Source organism: Macrosteles quadrilineatus, unplaced genomic scaffold (assembly GCF_028750875.1).
Source record: "Macrosteles quadrilineatus isolate MER2022 unplaced genomic scaffold, UCM_ALF_1.0 Scaffold_8__2_contigs__length_117827958, whole genome shotgun sequence".
NCBI lineage: Eukaryota > Metazoa > Arthropoda > Insecta > Hemiptera > Cicadellidae > Macrosteles > Macrosteles quadrilineatus.
In genome coordinates this window covers 66,928,639-66,948,948 of record NW_026542601.1, presented here as the reverse complement: position 1 = coordinate 66,948,948, position 20,310 = coordinate 66,928,639, and the positions used below count along the sequence as shown (strand labels likewise).

At 37.3% G+C, this 20,310-nt stretch overlaps 1 protein-coding gene across 1 annotated transcript in view; it reads right to left on the bottom strand.

Moving 5' to 3' along the window:
• LOC129000443 (glutactin-like) overlaps positions 1 to 18,004 on the bottom strand; it is a 52,755-nt gene extending 34,751 nt beyond the window's left edge. The window contains exon 1 of the mRNA XM_054427407.1: positions 17,795 to 18,004. Within this exon, the coding sequence (XP_054283382.1) occupies positions 17,795 to 18,004 (210 nt within the window). The remainder of the gene's footprint in view (positions 1 to 17,794) is intronic.
• Positions 18,005 to 20,310: the final 2,306 nt, after the last annotated feature.

Here is a 20,310-nt window from a genome sequence, read left to right as displayed (position 1 = left end):
TTCAAAAATCCTTTCGGGCTCCGCCCCAGTGGCTCTGGAGTTTCCCATGTTAACCTTATGAGAAATGAAATTATTGAATCTTAACAGCTGTTTCAATTAAACAAGTTGGTTCTGTTCTGTGATGTTCAATAGCATTAAAGTTACAAAAATTACCAACAGGGTGCAGCACTATTATTTCTTTTACATTTATGACAACAGCTAATTTGCAACCAAAAGGTGAGTGAGCGTAGCGAACGAACTTCAACCTGGAGGCGAGTTAGCGTAGCGAACGAGCTAACCTGAAGGCAAGTGAGCGCAGCGAACGAGCTCCAACCTAAAGGTGAGTGAGCGTAGCGAACGAGCTCCAACCTAAAGGTGAGTGAGCGTAGCGAACGAGCTCCAACCTAAAGGTGAGTGAGCGTAGCGAACAAACTTCAACCAGGACGTGGTTGAGCCATGCGAACGAGATAATCTTGAAAATTAAGAAGTTAAACGGGGCAAAGCCCGCGGGTTACAGCTAGTAGCTACATAAATATCATACCGGAAAAATATGCCTAGCTTGAGAGTAAGTTTTCTATTGTAGTAAGCCTGTTGGATAGCTCCCTTGTGTAGTGCCTGCCGCTGCGATGATAGGCAAATCAGGCACAGCTTCAGTATTGCAGTTAGAAAATGAAGGAGTTTTTCAAATCCATCATTTATGAAAAGTGCTTTGATTATATTTAACACGGTGTAACTAAAACCAACTACTATATGACTTACGTTGTATACCAACGTAGCTTGTATTGTTAGCAAATATAGACGAAATATGACTCTGATAGATGAAATTGCATTTGGAGATTTATATTAACTAGTGGTCGTCCAGTGGTCGAAAACTCGACCAAAAATCCTATACTCTAATACGAGCAATGTTTGCTTGTATGTATGTATGCTTGCTTGCTTGCTTGTACCAAGATCTCGAAAACGGCTCCGACGATTTTCTTCAAATGTTGTAAATAGATTATTTTGGCCTAAAAACGAGTTTACTACAGTTACAACTGCCAACAAAAATCTAATTACGTAGAAAAATGAAACTGAAAGTCACATTTTTTTAACATTAGTCTTATGGGTTGGTAAGTAACCGTGTTGGTTGAATTGAATAACAAGGAAAAAGTAAACAAAAGACTTGTAAGTAGTCCATGAAGTAGTCTATCCACAGTATACTAGCAATTACAAAATACAGTACAAAAAGAAAAACATCAATTGTTACTGTTGAGCAAAGATTATACTGAAGATTACTCGATACATTGCTGCAGGACTTTTTTTATCTATGATTGTAGTAAAGGCTAGCAGTGTGGAGTGTGGGAACTGTTAATAAGGATTAGATTAAGGTATAGGAAAATTAAATCCTAAAATGCTATAGGAAGGGAGGGAAACAGGTCCGCGACGTAGGAAGTGGTGAAGGAAGTCGTACAGGCAAGCAGTCCGGAGTGTGGGAACTGTTTATGACGATTAGATTAAAGTATCTGCAAACCTAAAATGCCATGGGAAGGGAGGGAAACAGGTCGGCGACGTAGGAAGTGGTGATTGAAGTAGTCAAGGCGTGCTGTCCGGATGAGTGTGGGTACTGTTTATGACGATTAGATTAAGGTATCTGCAATCCTATGATGCTATGGGAAGGGAGAGAAAAGGTCTGAGACGTATGAAGTGGTGAAGGAAGTAGTAAAGGTGGACAGTCCGGAGTGTGGGAACTGTTAATGACGATTAGATTGAGGTATCTACAATCTTAAAATGCTATGTTAAGGAAGGGAAACAGGTCCGCGACCTAGGAAGTGGTGAAGGAAGTAGTAAAGGCGTGCTGTCCGGAGTGTGGGAACTGTTTTTAAGGATTAGATTAAGGTACAGGAAAATTAAATCCTAAAATGCTATAGGAAGGGAGGGAAACAGGTCCGCGACGTATGAAGTGGTGAAGGATGTAGTAAAGGCCAGCAGTCCGGAGTGTGGGAACTGTTAATGAAGATTAGATTAGGGTATCTGCGATCCTAAAATATCGTCGGAAGGGAGGGAAACAGGTCCGCAACGTAGGAAGTGGCGAAGGAAGTAGTAAAGGTTAGCAGTCCAGAGTGTGGGAACTGTTTATGATTATTATATTAAGGTATCTGCAATCCTAAAATGCCGTTGGAAGGAAGGGAAACAGGTCTGCGACGTAGGAAGTGGTGGAGGAAGTAGGTAGTAAAGGTGAGGAGTCTGGAGTGTGGGAATTGTTAATGGGGATTAGATTAGGGTATCTAAATCCTAAAATGCTATGAGAAGGGAGGAAATCAGGTCCATAACGTAGGAAATGGTGAAGGAAGTAGTAAGGCTAGCAGTGCAGAGTGTGGGAACTGTCTGTGGCATTTATGTATCTGCAATTCTAAAATGGTATAGGGAAGGAGGCCAAACAGGTCCACAATGTAGGGAGTGGTGAGGGAAGTAGTAAAGGTGATCAGTGTGGAGTTTGGGAGTGGATTAATGTATCTGCAATACTAAACTGCTTTCAGAGTAAACTAATGATTTTTCCCGAGCAAAGCTCGGTCCCCAGGTACTATGTTAAATACAGGCTACTCCATTTCACCCCCGCTGTAAATAAAACATGTGATTGTAATTTCTTCCATTTGTTTTGATTTTCTGTTTATATTTTGTTGTTATTTCGTCACCAGCATGGCAACCCATTTTGTGCTTATTTTCGAGCCTATTAGTGAATTTCCCCTATAGGGAATAAGCGATTTTAATTTATAACGGGATTCTGCACGTCTACAGGAAAATATCTTTCAAACAGTATGCGTAGATATCCCCTGCGATGCACACGAGCTGAGAGAAAAGGTTTTAAAGGAACATGCTTCCCTATTAATGTATAGATACTATCAGTAAACTATACAGTAAGCCTACGGTACTATTATATCACTAGTTTGATTCCAAGTGGAATCGTTTCTAGACCCGTGTGCGCCTTGTCATTGGAATATCAATCAATTATTTACTGTGCGAACAAATGGTCAAAGTTAGATGGCAACTAGATCAGGGTTTAGTCCGTTCCCTTGAAAAATGTAAAAAAATCCAAAGGTACAGAGACGCAATAAAATGAGTTGGTAAATGTATTATTTGTTATGCTCCGATATGAGTTTGGCTTTCGTTAGCTCAAATTAGTCTTTTGTAGATAGTACCGGTAATTTTTGTTACAATTTGCACGTTAACTCTATGCGTTTAAGCCACCCCACCCCCTCTATAGCATCCTATCAATGAGCTTTCAATTGACTGCTTTCAGGTCACTTCCAAGACGACGCAGATAATAGACAATCAAGCTACAAATGTACAATGTCAAATGCAAATTGTAGGAAGAGAAATCGTCATTTGAGACATTAAACATCTAATTAAAAATATATATATATATTTCTCTTTGGCTACCTTTTAGTTACCATACCTCTATTATAGTTAGTTCTATATAGTTAGTAAGTCAAAATAAAAAATAAAGAAATTATAGTAGAATGAGGATAATTTACTGTTCAACATGTAGACCAATACAAAACAGAAGGGTATTACACAATCTCAAATACATCAACATCTGCACTTTGCCCTTCTCTTAGACTTGCCGATTCTTCTTCTCATCCTCCTTACTCTCCTGGCCTTTGGTGCGCATCGTCTACTACTCCTACTTTTCCTGCGGATTCTTCTACTCATCCTTCTTTTGCTACTTCTTCTCCTACTTCTTCTACCTCCAGGTGAACATGATTTCGTCTTCCGCATCGACCTCCGTCTTCTAACTGACCTTCTTCTACCTCCAGATGTACATGATCTCGTCCTCTTCACCGATCTTCTTCTAATTGACCTTCTTCTACCTCCAGGTACACATGATCTTGTCCTCTTCACCGACCTTCTCCTAATTGACCTTCTTCTCCGACTCACCCTTTTACAAGAACTCCTTCTATGGCTAGATTTCCTTCTGTGACTTCTCCTTCGGGTGTGCCTTCTTCTACGGCTTAGTCCCCTTGCTTTGCAGAGGCTTCGTCCCTTACTTTTTTTACTTCTACTTCTTCTATGTCGACTTCCATGTCTTTTCCCACAGCCGCAATCTTCACTACCTTCCCCTTCGACATGGTCCATGGGGAGGATGGGACTTGTCACCGCCACCTTGAGGGCGTACCTTCCTCTCTCTCTTCTCAACAGACCATACTCCTCCCCTCGCCTGAGGGCAGTCAAGACACAACGAGCCGTATTACTATTTACCTTGTAGTTTTCATGTACGTAATTCAGGATTTCCCGTGGAGTAAATCCATTGTTGGCACGTAAGCTTCGTATTGCGTCCACCACCATGACCGCTGCCTTCGATGTTTTTCTCGCCATGAGGACAATTTCACTATAATTTTAAAAGAAAATACCAATACGACTGCTAAATTTTGAATTCGAATTAACTGTGTTGCCTAGATACCAAAATATTGGATTTTAATTGTTCGTACAGCTGGTAGTAAGTATGAAATAAAATTCACGGATGACTTGATTGTCTTACGATTCAAAAGAAAAACATACTGTAAGCAATGGACGATTGAAAGGATATTTTATTCCTTTTTTCGTTTATTTATGTCAACGTTTTGAGTTATAAACGTTTAGTAATGTTGATAAATATAATCTAACGTATTAAAAATCCATAAGTATTTCAGAACAAATTTTAATCCTGAACTCATAATAATAACAACTCAAAATCGAAATAGTAGTTCAACTTAATCACACATAATAAAGAATCATTGATTTTAAATTAAATTCTAACACTATTGCCAACACCTTTCCTTTTCCAATTTTCACTCTCGCAAACCCTCCTGCTCCGGGTTCGAACATAACTTTTCCGTTTAACTTAAAGTTAATGTTTACACTTTCTCTGTAGTCACAGACGAGGTGTGAAATACGTCAGTGCTAACAAGTGACAGTTTGGGTAAATGTTGATTGTTTTCAAAAGTGGAATAACAAGAAACACATTGCTTCACTACTTGAACACTTGTTTTTTGAAACATAAACTACGATTGGGCAATTAGGAATGCCTCGAAACCTCTCTCGTCTCAATTATACGCCAATATGTCCATTTACGGTCGCCAAATACAAGTACCGACCAAAGCGTGATAGTAATTTAGTAAGCTAAATGTGTACAACAATCTTTTATATAACTGTTACACTGCCAGTTTCACATATCAAGTTCAACTTGATTTCATAGTTTTAAAAAATAAGCGTGGTAATTTAATTACGTGCGATTAAGTAGGCTAGTGGTGAATGTTTTAGTTTAAGGGTCATGAAACTAGGTTTAAAAGGTTACTTGATCTTAGTTGAAATTTCCGATTGCTTAGTTACAAGTTGAACTCACCTGCGCTTGTCTAGATGTTTAATTACACTACAGCACGCGTCGTGTCAGCTGTCAATTGTCGCGGCAAGGCGGGAAACCAATCAGCCGGAACTGGTGATTTGATTATCCAAGCTCTGATTGGCTCCCGATCTGTGACCGGGCATTATAGTCCAGGAGCTGAGGGGGTTTGAGCATGCATGAAAGTAGTACGCAATGTTATTGCTGATTATTGTAATATGGACTGTGGTGATCAAAATTACGTATGTCGCCTATTTCAAAAGTGGTCGATAAGGTGGGGGGGAGGGGACAAACATGGCGGTTTGCGCTATGCGTTAAAATGCTGATAGTTCAAAAACGGTAAAAGATAGAACATCGGTTAAAACGTCGTTGGAATTCTAAAAATGTGGACAACAATAATGGTTATTGGGTACGAGGTCGTATCTCTATAAATAAACAAGGTATTGTATAAAATGTGTAAAAATTGACTTTTCGTGTAGTTTTTTAACCGAAAGTAGAATTAATTTGTGAATGTCGCAAAGAAGTAATATTAAATATCTTTGCTGATAGTTGTAATATGGACTGTGATGATAAAAAATACGCATGTCGCCTACTTTTCAGGTGGTCGAGAACTTGGGGGGAGGGGGGCAAAGATAGCGGAACGCGCTATGCATCGAGACGACTGTAGCTCGAGAACGGTACGAGATAGGACATCGGTTCAAACGTAGTTTTAATCCAAAAAATATTACGAATAGAAAAGGTCATTGAATAAAAAGTTGTATCTTAACTAATAAAAAAGTTATAACAATAATAAGTTTAACAAAATCTACGTCGTACGGCTTTTTTTTCATAAATCGTATGGATTGTTGATAAATAATAGTGTAATTCCTTAATTATTCGGCAATATATTAACTAGATGCATTTTCTTATGAGAAAAAAATATATTATTACGAATACATTTGGTTTAAAATGTAAAACACGGCCTCCAAACGCCTTGGGGTTCGTCCGATAGGTTGCGTCATAATTGCTGCGCAGTGCTGCTGATATCGGCACAACTGTTAATAAGAACTGAATAACTGAATAAGAATCTGTTACATAATCATATTATAATAACCTACAACTTTATAATAATTAAAATTGGATTTGTAGTGGTAGTCTGTATTATGCATTTGATTGCGGCGAAACCCCAAGTATTATATGTAGTTTGGAGGCCGTGTTTTACATTTTAAACCAAATGTATTCGTAATAATATATTTTTTGTTTATAGGAAAATGCATCTAGTTAATATATAGCCGAGTAATTAAGGAATTACACTATTATTTATCAACAATCCATACGATTTTCGAAAAAAATAGCTGTACGACGTAGATTTTGTTAAACTTATTATTGTTATAACTTTTTTATTAGTTAAGATACAACATTTTACCCAATTGCCTTTTCTATTGGCAATATTTTTTGGATTAAAACTACGTTTTAACCGATGTCCTATCTCGTACCGTTCTCGAGCTACAGTCGTCTCGATGCATAGCGCGTTCCGCTATCTTTGCCCCCCTCCCCCCAAGTTCTCGACCACCTGAAAAGTAGGCGACATGCGTATTTTTTATCACCACAGTCCATATTACAACTATCAGCAAAGATATTTGATATTACTTCTTTGCGACACTCACAATTTAATTCTACTTTCGGTTAAAAAACTACACGAAAAGTCCATTTTTACATATTTTATACAATAACTTGTTTATTTATAGAGATACGACCTCGTACCCAATAACCATTATTGTTGTCCACATTTTTAGAATTCCAACGACGTTTTAACCGATGTTCTATCTTTTACCGTTTTCGAACCATCAGCGTTTTAACGCATAGCGCAAACCGCCATGTTTGCCACCTCCCCCCCACCTTATCGACCACTTTTGAAATAGGCGACATACGTAATTTTGATCACCACAGTCCATATTACAATAATCAGCAATAACATTGCGTACTACTTTCATGCATGCTCAAACCCCCTCAGCTCCTGGACTATTAAGAGCACCAAAATGTTTCTGAACATTAGAGCACCAAAATGTTTCCGAGCATTAGGACGCCATCATGCTACTGAACATTAGAGCACTATCATGTTACTGAACATCATAGAGCCAACATGTTCCTGAACATTGAAAGCCAGCATGTTACTGAACATTAGAGCACTATCATGTTACTGAACATCATAGAGCCAACATGTTCCTGAACATTGAAAGCCAGCATGTTACTGAACATTAGAGCACTATCATATTACTGAACATCATAGAGCCAACATGTTCCTGAACATTGAAAGCCAGCATGTTACTGAACATTAGAGCACTATCATGTTACTGAACATCATAGAGCCAACATGTTCCTGAACATTGAAAGCCAGCATGTTACTGAACATTAGAGCACTATCATGTTACTGAACATCATAGAGCCAACATGTTCCTGAACATTGAAAGCCAGCATGTTACTGAACATAGCGCTATCATGTTAGTGAGCATTAGAGCGTCCTAGTGGTAGATCCCTGGGGTCCCGGGTTCAAATCCCGCCAAATCACCAAAGAGTTTTATCTAAGTGAAAATTTCGAAACCCGTAGGTTCAGCCTAAAGTAATGTGGATAAAGATCCTGGGCTAGAGCCTGAAAAGCCTAGAAGTCAAAAGAAAACAATTATAAAGTATATTTCACGTTACCTAAGGCAATCTGCCTGCGTACTGGTCTCGTGTACACTCGGCTAGAATGCAATTATGTTACCGAACAAAAAAGCACAGACATGTTACATGGGTGCTAACATGATACAGAACAATAAAGCATCAACTTGTTTACCTAAGATGGAGTGCCAAAATGTTACTCAGCATTCAAATGCCGATTTACTACAGAGCATGAAGAATACCCAACCTGCATAAGAAAGTAATCTTCAAATTAGAATTCCCAATGACAATGTTTTCTAAATGCGTAACAATCAAATTGAAACCCAACTAGGAAATTAGATCTAGTATAACTAATTTAATTTTAACATAGTAAACGCTTCGAAATTTGAACACCAAATTTACAACTAAATGTCAGCAAAATGTTGCTACCAAATTGGATTTATTCCAACTAGCTGTTACCCACGGGCTTCACCCCGTTAGACTTCATAAGTATAAACGTATTAATAAAACTATTGATTGGTTAAGTTAACCTGAAATAAACTAAATACAGTAAAACAAACAAATAATCACACCTGATTTTAATAATAGTCCAGGCAAATTAGATCAAATATAGGGTGTGCTCCCCAAAAAATCGTCTAAAGCTGGAAAGTGTTTTAATACCTTTTGGGGGTCCCAAATAAGACTCATGTGAGTTTGCGACGGATTCTGACGTCTGCTTAAGTTTTGGGAGTCGAAAAACTATGAAAATTTTGCACTTTTTTCAGTTTTTCGCTTATAACTCCTAAAAAACGAATTCTAAGGAAAATGTTGTTCAAAGGTGTCTTTTAGTGCAATAAATTCCGCGTCGATTGATGTTAAATACGTCAAAATCGGCCGAGCCGTTTAGCCGCTGTAGCTTTTCAAAGGTGTGATATTTTCATCAACATGGCCAAAAGGTTGATTATTTGACCAGTTTTCGGCTTAAAACTCCTAAACGACGCATGCTATACAAAAATGCACCTGTAGTTAGTTTGGAAAACACAAAATTCTGCATATTATGTTTTTTTTATTAATCAATAATGGCAATTGATTGTTACTTACTTTCTATGGACGCCATTTCATTAAAAAAAGCATTAAAGTTAAAGTTGGGAAATTTTAATAAAATTGGTAACAACATAGATCCCGTCCTTAAATGGATTATGAATTATTAGATAGTGGTTTATTCCATGATGGTCATCTAGAGGTTTATCTAACAAGGTGTGATGAGAGTAAGACCCCCTATGTAATTTTAAGTCTAATATTGTTGTCTGAGGTTCCGAAAATTCTAGGATTCATCCCAACCACCCATTATATACGATCTATCCCTGTATTCATCTTTCAGTTTTTGGCTTACATCTTCTAACGCATGCTATAGAAAAAAATGTTCCTGTAGTTAGTTTGAAGAGCATAAACGTCTGCGTAGAATGTTTTCCAATTCATTAAGATCGGCTTCACCATTTAACCGCTATTGATTGTTAACACTGGATCAGATGCTTGTCAAGTTTAAAATCTTACCATTGAAATCTGGCAAACAACCAGCCTAATTACCAAAAACATAGGGGATATGGCAGTGAATCTACCCACTAGTGTGACGTCATGGATCGTGCAGCACGGCCTATGAACAAGTAAGTGCTCATGAGAGCAACATCTTACTGTGGAGAGCTTTTTCCGAGATAGGGGAATCAATGATGTGGACCTAGCCCGATGGTTCGCTGGCAAGCCCATCGCAGTGAATGCTACCCATCAAGTTAAGGTATATTGTGGGATCACCTCGTCAACATATTATCAGCAAGTTGACAATATAAACTCCACGGATACGGTGGGATCAAAAAGAAATTCATCAAATGGTTCCAGTGTCACGACCCATTTACTGAAAATAGTTCGCTCATGTCAATCAGCTCAGCAGTTATCCCATATGATAGCATCAACGCGATATATGTATAAAGCATAATGGAAAGGCACAGCTTGCAAGAAAATCGTAAATAGGCAAGCCTATAATGACCATAAACTGTGCAGATTAAAAGGAAGTGGTGACATTAATCGCGAGCTGTGATGGCAACAGCAAAGGTTAAAGAAGAATCTGCCCCCTCAGTCAACACGTGATATTCCACATTAAATCCAAGCCTCAATTTGAATCATACTTTGGATTAAAAATAGGTCCGTCCCCACTAGCGCAGTTTGATGAAGAAAGCGTGATGTAGAAGAGTCGAAAATCTAACTATTCATGTAGCCTAAAACTACTCATTCTGTTTACTCCAATCAATATGGATCTCACTGTGTTCTGACGGGTTACAACGCTTGGCGAAGTTGCAGAAGCAGGTTGGCCCTATACATGGTTGGGAGCAGAAAATATCCAAATCAAGTGAGGGTTGGTCTCTTCTAGAGGACACTTTCAACTAATTTTGACTTTGATTCTAACAAAGGGGGCTGATCATCCACCAATCTTTTAGAGCTTATTTAAAATTGTACTTAATTCAGAGAGCTAGGTATGGAAAATTAACGTCAATGGGTTAACTCCCATCACTACGGCTAATCCACCGGTTCGATAAGAACTTCTCAACTCCGTCTACCTATCTCATGTACATGTTAAAAAGGTTTACATTTTCTCGCTCCATATTAAATGCAGGGATATAATGCACTACTGTCTGAAAGACTTGCAAGGGGCACGATTATCTCAATTCGATATCTGACGAAAAAGATGGTACCGAATGTCACCATTTGTGGCAAGACAAATAAGAGCAAAGAATGAATCCTTATTCTTAAGATTCCAATGACGAGAAGTAGAAAAGTTATATGGTAAAATCTACGAAAACTCCCAATCGTTTTTTTATCGGCTAATTACATAGTAAATACATAGCTAAATACTAAGTACATAGTACAACTGTACATCCGTCCATTATCATCTTTCGTTTATTAAGCTAAAAAACAACATTTTTGCTATATTTAATAAAATCTTTCTCGTTGTAATATCTAATTATATATTAGAATCGCTTAACATCATTCCGGAGTGTCCAGAGATGGGATCGTATAAATGGGAGCTTAGGACGAATCCTAGAATATTTTTAACCCCCTCAACAATATTAGATTTAAAATTGCATAGGGGGTCTTGCTACCCTTCCCTTCACACATTCTTGGATAAACCTCTGGATGATAACCATGAAATAAACCACTATCTAGCCATTCATAATCATAATTCTACGCAAAATTTTGTGTTTTCCAAACTAACTACAGGCGCATTTTTGTATAGCATGCGTCGTTTAGGATTGGTCAAATAATCAACCTTTTGGCAATGTTGATGAAAATATCCCAACTTTGAAAAGCTACAGCGGCTAAACGGCTCGGCCGATTTTGACGTATTTAACATCAATCGACGCGGAATTTAATGCCCTAAAAGACACCTTCGAACATTATTTTCCTTAGGATTCGTTATTTAGGAGTTATAAGCGAAAAACTGAAAAAAGTGCAAAATTTTCATAGTTTTTCGACTCCCAAAACTTAAGCAGACGACAGAATCCGTCGCAAACTCACAGGAGTCTTATTTGGGACCCCCAAAAGGTATTTAAACACTTTCCAGCTTTAGACGATTTTTTGGGGAGCATATGTCTAATTTGCCTGGGCTATAAGGCAATAAATTGAAATAATAAGTACAGCTGAGGTAATTTTGACATTAGGTATATAGAAAATTCATTTTACAAAGGAATTACGACCTTAAAGGGCAATTTATGAAATAATGGATAGTTTTGCTCAAGGTTTCTCGTCATGACGAACATTTTAAGTATATGGTTTATGGGGATGTGACTTGTAGTTTTCTTAAAAGTTCATGTGTACTTAGGGCTTTATAGATGTGTTTTATGTAATTATTGGTTTATTCACCATTGTCTTCAGGATTTATTTAAGACAGTTTAAAATATGTTTACGTACCTTACGTCGTAAATCCTGGAATAGTCTTTCAAGCGACTAGTTTCGAAACTGACGTTTCATTTCAAGGCCATTTCATCAAGCCTTGTCGTTTAACACAAATTATTGGTCAGTAAGTTATTAAACCACTGAAGAACTAACGTTGTATTGAAAAGACAACGTTTCCATTTAATGCTTAACCTATTAATCGTAATCTTAACCATTTTAAATTAACTAAGGTTAAATGATTTGAAATAGACGGTTGGAAAATGTAAATCTATTTCAAATAACTTAATAATTTCTAAAAATGGCGCAATGAATGAATATTAGCACTGGTCCAGAATTAACTGGTTTATTTCGATGAATCGCAGAGAGAATTGGAAATAAACACTTTGTGATTTATTGATACAGTATTTTAATAATTAAAGTGGTTCTGATATTCCACCAAAAATAGGTATTTAAAAAATCTTTTAGATTAGTGTTTTATAGTTTTACGTGGGTGACTCATGCAAGTTCATTCATGTGATTAACACATTTAAAAAAGAATAAACGTAAAAGCTTTGTGCCTTGAATTGTAATAATTATACGTGGGAAGAGTCCAAAGCTAAAAGATTGAATGTTTTTAAATATCAGTAAAACAACTTCCATTAGGTAAATTTGTACCATCGTAACAGGAAAAACGACGTGAAATTGTTGGTACAATCAGCAATTTGATACCAATTGAAAGTAAATTTTAAAAGTAATTCTTATATGAATATTACTAGCTGTAAACTGCGGGCTTTGCCCCGTTTAACTTCTTAATTTTCAAGATGATCTCGTTCGCATGGCTCAATCACGTCCTGGTTGAAGTTCGTTCGCTACGCTCACTCACCTTTAGGTTGGAGCTCGTTCGCTACGCTCACTCACCTCTAGGTTGGAGCTCGTTTGCTGCGCTCACTTGCCTTCAGGTTAGCTCGTTCGCTACGCTGACTCGCTTCCAGGTTGAGGTTCGTTCGCTCCGCTCACTCACCTTTTGGTTGCAAATTAGCTGTTGTCATAAATGTAAAAGAAATAATAGTGCTGCACCCTGTTGGTAATCCTTGTAACTTTAATGCTATTGAACATCATTGAACAGAACCAATTTGTTTAATTGAAACAGCTGTTAAGATTCAATAATTCCATTTCTCATAAGGTTAACACGGGAAACTCCAGAGCCACTGGGGTGGAGCCCAGAGGTCGGAGGGTGAAATCCTTTCTTAGTGAGCGTCTACCACCCAAAAGGAAGATGCCTGCCAAGTTTCAGGTTCCTAGGTCTTATGGTTTCTTAGATTTCGTGATGAGTGAGTGAATGAATGAATGAATGAGTCAGTGGTATTTGAGCTTTATATAATATATACTAGCTGACCCAGCGAACTTCGTATCGCCTAAGTTATAGGTTTCCCCTAAGACAGACCGATGGAAAGAAAGTACCGTTACGTTTAATTTTCAAGATGATCTCGTTCGCATCGCTCAATCACGTCCTGGTTGAAGTTCGTTCGCTACGCTCACTCACCTTTAGGTTGGAGCTCGTTCGCTGCGCTCACTTGCCTTCAGGTTGGAGCTCGTTCGCTACGCTAACTCGCCTCCAGGTTGAAGTTCGTTCGCTACGCTCACTCACCTTTTGGTTGCAAATTAGCTGTTGTCATAAATGTAAAAGAAATAATAGTGCTGCACCCTGTTGGTAATCCTTGTAACTTTAATGCTATTGAACATCATAGAACAGAACCAACTTGTTTAATTGAAACAGCTGTTAAGATTCATTAATTCCATTTCTCATAAGGTTAACATGGGAAACTCCAGAGCCACTGGGGCGGAGCCCTTTTAAGAATTTCGAAACGGGAAATAGTTTACGTCCGATTCGCATACCTACAGAATTTACACACCAAATTTCATAACGATCGGTGAAGTCGTTCCGGAGGAGTTTGCAGACAAACACTGTGACACGAGAATTTTATATATTAGATTTTACAGTTAGTTGCTTGTTTATGATATATACGAATATGTACATTTTGAATAATCAAAATATCCTCACAATTTCAACAAAAATAAATCACAAATTTAGGATTGTCTTGAGCTGTATTCGTACTCTTTTAGACGTTTAAGTTGTTAAATTAAAGGTTCAATTATATTTTCATGGAATTTTGTATCTTTATCAGAATATGTTTGGAGGTGACAGTAAGACTTTAGAATGTTTAACTCGTGAAAGGTCTTCGACTTACTTTAAAGCTTCAAGTCCGAAAACAAAGAACACTTTTAAGACTTGAATCTTAGCACAAACTTGTGAAACTGAAATAGGCGCTTCGCCAACATCTTTGCTGGCATACTTGTGGAAACCCGTGGGCCATTTAGAACTACACATACACAAGCTACGTAATTAGGTAAATAAAATACGTTTGTGTTCCTAAAACTCAAAAATAAATATTAAACAATTATTAAACACATTGGGTGATCTACATGTACGATTATTGTTTAATGCCTTTGCTTCTCACTGTAACTTGGGATACATTAATTTTGGTAAAGTACTGTATGGAATTGTTTATACATTTAAACCAACTAAACTAGGAAGGAAGATTTTATTTCAATTATGTTTACGAAAAATATAATATTCCACGATTTTGAATAGATTTAAATATTAGCTCTAATTTTTGTAAGTTGTAAGTTCACTTGGTTACCGTTAACATAGTTTAGATCTGTTCAATTTTACCATAGAATAGTTAAAAAAAAAAAAACGAAGACAGAATTTAACCAGTCGTACCTTTAGTCTTTAGTAGATTTCTCATCCTATTGATCAGGTGAACGCAATTCTGTCCGTTGAAGTGTAGAGATGGTTTTGCATTTTCTTCTTGTTACGCTGGGTTTTCCAAGGCGCGGAAGCGGAGAGCGGAGAGAGGAACGCGGAGAGCGGAATTGAAATTAACATGGCATTCCGCTCCGCTTCTAGGAAAACAGTAACATTAAATTGCCTAAGACAAGTGGAGTCCGCTCTCCGCGTTCCTCTCTCCGCCCGCCGATTCCGTGCCTAGGAAAACCCGGCTTTAGTTCAGTAATTTAAAACATCGTTTTTACAAATAAAGCTGGGTTTTCCTAGGCGCGGAGTCGGCGAGCGGAGAGAGGAACGCGGAGAGCGGAATTGAAATTAACATGGCATTCAGCTCCACTTCTAGGAAAACAGTAACATTAAATTACCTAACCAAGTGGAGTCCGCTCTCCGCGTTCCTCTCTCCGCTCGCCGACTCCGCGCCTAGGAAAACCCGGCTTAAGAGATATAATCATTAACAACGAAAATGAACTTCAAAATGTACAATGGGATGAGAAGTCTACTTATTATGACCATAAGAATAAGAATTGTTTGTTGGTGTGACTTAATTGTTAGGTATTTGGGTGCTAAATGGTTATAGTGTTTGCCAAACATTAAGGTTTTAGGTCCAATCACGAGAAGATTCAGTAGCTTTCTGGCGGCTCAAAGCTGGATCAGCTGTTGGCGATTGTAGCCTGTAACAGCTGTAACTAAGCTGTCGTTTAATTCAATCAACTTGTCCTTCGCTCATGTTCGCCTATGAAGGCAAGGCAAGTCGGCAACACGAAACTTATCTAACCCTTAAAAGCCAGTAGCTTTTTGATGTTCCAGTTGTCCCTGCACAATGCGATTTTAATACATGGTCTTGGTCTTGGCTATAAAAGCTTATTTTTGTGTCTACTAGGAGCAATAAGCAATACACTTATTTGCCCTGGGTTCATATAGCTTAAACCAAGTGTACAGGTACGTCACTATGCAAAGTAATGAAGTAAGGATCTATGGACAATTACTGTAACTCAAACGCCCAAGGTAAAACATAAAACATTATTATGTATGATTTAGTTGGCATAGTTTTAGACGGGTTATGGTTGTGTGAGTAGTTCACATAGAATTACTTTAGTCTTCATGGTACCTTCGTGCTAAGATTTGCTCATTAGAATAATTCTGAATAAGTTTACCTTGTTTTGCATTCAAATTGATGGTTTAACACATGCAACTCATGTAGTTGACTTTTATACACCTTACTAATAACACAATGTTAAATTTATTCTGTTTACGTTTGACGTTTATCGTATGCAGATTACAATGTTGAAAATATAAAATGATTACTTTTGTACTGGGTTATTCAGTAAGAAACTCTTGGTACCACTGATCCTGCTATTAGGACCACTTGTCGGCTTTTAGCACCGGTACAGAGTAATAAACATCGCCCTTCTACGAAAGAACGGACCCTTCCTGACCAGTCCTTGGAATTTTGTAACTCCAATCTGGAGCGATGCCGTCTCCCGAGCGCCGAGTCTCCCGAGCGCCGCGTCTCCCCAGCGCCGAACAGGCTATCTGGCATAATCTAACAGTTTTGACAGCCGAATTGGAATTCACAAAAGCAACGAACTGCGGTAAAGGCGTGTGCCTAATTGAGCATTGTAGACAATCAGCACTGGAATTACGTTAATTTTACATAAATTTCATTGCAGACATACGTCTCGAACTCTAAATTAACATTGAATGAATATTTTTTAATTCAGCTTACTGACTCTCGTACTTTGGAGATGCTCGCACGGAATCTTGAATGATTAACTTAACTTAACCTTTACTGCTTCACAGATTAAACTCATTGATACCATTTTAAAGAGAAGGTATTAACCCTTGTCACTTCTGCACCACTGAGCAGAACCTTTGGTAATTTATGGCCTCGGCGCTGGGACACTCATTTGCCCTCGGCGCTGGGACACTCATTTGCCCTCGGCGCTCGGGAGACTCAATGCTTCCTCGCCAGTCCTTGGAATTTTGTAACTCCAATCTGGGGCGAGGAAGGTGTCTTTTGTCAGTGTTTTGACGAGCATCACATTGTTCAACTCATAGCTTCATACAGGACGTGAGAGGCAGATCCCACCACGTATTTCATTAGTAATAATTCACATTTACCGCATTAGTTTCGGTTTAGCACTTCGTTCATCACAGTTTTCATTTATACAGTCCACTAATATCCTTTTAGTATCTGTCAAGCCAATAAAATTATTGCTAATTTATAAGTGTTAGTTTTTAAACTTTTTTTTATTTAGATTCCAACAATTAAGAAGGAACCAAATAGGTATCTGAGGCCATACGCATTGTCTTTATCTTTCACATATTTATTTACGAAATATCATTTAGACTTTTGATTACTAATAGACGAATATAAAATGACAACTGCAAATTAAAAATTGTCAATTGTTTTTCATTTTCATTTTTTTCAAAAGGTTTCCCTATTTTCTTATTCCTTGGTTCCATTTCTCTTGCCATAGTTTGTTGGACACTGCATCTATTTTTTTCACCATGACGCACGGACTATCACCCACGGGAAACTGCATTTAGAATTTTGTGATGAATGTGCAGTAAAATACGTTCTTCGAAGTTAATATTATTTTTAGTTGAGCCTAGAATATCTTTTCTAATCGTATGGTAAAATTAGATTACAATCTGTAGAATCTAAAAGATAGTTAGTTTATATAGGCACGTAATCCGGTTCAGCCCTTACAAAAGTCTATTACAATAATTAACCAAATTTGCTACGGTTGAGTACTATACACCAATTATATCAATCAATTCAATGTATTAATACTACCTGTAATAATATTAGCTTTCCGTATTGTCCACATGCTTTAGTACTGTGTACTAAATATCTAAGGTAATATATAAATTGTTGAAAGTCGATAAGTTTCAGTACCCAACAAAAAATACTACTTTATATAGTAATTTATGGAGCAGCTTTATGGACCAGGTATTTGTAGTACTTTAGTCAGTAGTCAGAAATGTTGTAAATCATACACAGACTATGTTATTTCTCATTAATCTACTTCTATTAGTGTTTTTCTCTAAAAACAAATTACCTTAAACCTATTTCCCTTGGAGGGAGACTTGGCGTAAGGGATTCCCTGGAACTGATAGATTGTCCTGGAGGTCCACGCCGATGAGGAGGTGGAGCCCAGGACTTCCCCGAGGCCTCCCACGGTCACTTGGACACCCTCCGAGGCAGAGGTCCAAGGAACGACCAAGGTACACGACAGAGCGACCAGTAGGAGGGTAGTGCTCGGGGACATGGTCGCGGCCGCACTGCCTCTAACTAGTACTCGCACAACCGAATGTTCGGTTGTTGCTATCGATTATCACGGTTTAATCTCGCCGTGAGGGGCTATTCGGTGTAACAGGGTTGTATTGGATTTCGGATATCGCAACTGTTGTTCCTTATTTTATTTGTTTTAGAGGGAATCATAATTTCGTTTACAGTTTTGAGCTGTGTAACAGTGTTAGGACAAGACCTTGCTTGTTGTTGTTTTTTCAAAAAAAGATACAACCTAAATGTACATGTTCATATTTAAGACAGGTAATATCCATGTATTTTTTATTCAATAATCATAGTTGTAAGCTAATAGTTGATCATAGTTTTTTTTTTATTTAACCTTATGTTAATAAAACATTTTGTTCAGCAAACTATCACTTAATTGATTAATTTATAAGTGGTTAGGTGTGATGATAGTTCATTTTATTTTTGAAAGTCTGTTGACTTACCAACATTTTGATTGGTTATGAAAATGTCAACCAATACGAATGCACTAGTTGACTTTGGGTATCTATATTCTGATTCTGGGGTTAAAAGGAGCGAAGCGAAGCTCTTTGGGATCGACTTCAATAATAACTTCCAACACATTAGAAGAATTAACTAATTAACTCAATAACGGCTGAACGTGTTTTAGCCAAACTTACTAAGGTTGTTTGACAAATGTTTATTCAATTTCCGATAATGCCTATGATTTAAAAGTAACTCAAAGTTTGTAATTTTTAACATCGGTCTTATGGGTCGCCACGATGGTTACAAAATAACGACGTAAATGTAAACAAAACAAAGAGTCATACCATATGTTAATATAAAGCCATGACCTATAAATAAACACAGTACAAAGGGAAAAAATCGGATGATGACAACTGAACATAGAATTCCAATTTAAAAGGAATTCCATGGTGATAGTGTGTCACTATGTATTTGCTAGAGCAAGATTTTTCGAAGTTTGTGATCCACTGCGCCGCGTTAGTGCGGTGAGGATCTCGTGCGCGCCTGGCGGTAAATATTGCAACTATAATTACCTGGTTGGGTTGAAATCCGCTAGATGTCGGGTGATATGATAGTTACCTAAAAACCCTTAAGTGAACATTGTAAAGCTTCAAATCTGTGTTACAACAAGTGTAAATACTTTAAGTTTAGTCAGAAACTGATAAATATTTAGACATTTTCAATAGTTTATTAAAATTTCAATTAATTTCATAACATATTCACGTTTTTTTCTTCAGGTATAAGAATGTGTCTCGCATGGTCTTTTGATATTAGATTTGGCCACACTTGGTGTTATTCAAATTCTTTTTAAAAATAGTATAGTATAGTAAAAATACAATAGTACAATAACAATATTTTACAATAATGTAGGACGTTACTCGACATCGAGTATCGTGCAAAATACTAATTTTAAAGGCCTCCTCTAATCAGGTGGACAATAATAGAAAATACTACCCACACCGCAGCGCAGCAAACCTGCTAACTAAGGTAAACAGCCAATGTCCATTTAACTGGCTGGATTAGAATATAATAAATAAAAATATAACCTTAATCGTCAGATTTATTTCCAACTAGCTGCCGTAACCGTGCTTCGCAACGGAGATGACACGACATTGAAGAGAAAGATTTGGTCATTAAATTTGTATCGTCAGAAAGTGCACAAATTTCATCAATTTAAAAGAAATTCAACAATATATAATACATAACATTTATTGTTCGTACTGGTGCATAGTTCATTGTATTAACATTAATTTACCTGATAACCATTGAGTAAATGAACACAGTTACAGTTAATTGATTTTAGAAGAAAAAGTGAATTGCGAACAGCTTGTTTTGTGATATTATCCCTAGTTAAATTAAAGCAGTTTTGTAGAAAACGCAACAACTCTTTTTTTCTCTAAATGTAAAACAAGTTCAATGTGATGTGCAAGTTATGTGAAAGTACCTGGGGATAGAGCCATGGCTCGGTTTAGTTTATTTCCATATAAACTAATTTTCAGCTAATTTAGGCTTTTTTCATGTTCAATTTATTAAGATGGAAATTAACCTGGCAATCCAAAACACATTAATTTATTTTACAGTCGATGATAAAAACTACTCGGGTCATTGCTTAAACATGGTCTTGACAGTTGAATTAAAACAGCTTATTTTTGTTTAGATTATAAGTTTGACTGTTAACAAAAATATAATAATGATAGTAAATATAGTACCTAAATATAGCAATTTTTGACACTTCTGCTGACATTTCACCACCGTCCTTGGACCTTAAAATGAATCCAAAACAGCCATGCTACCTTC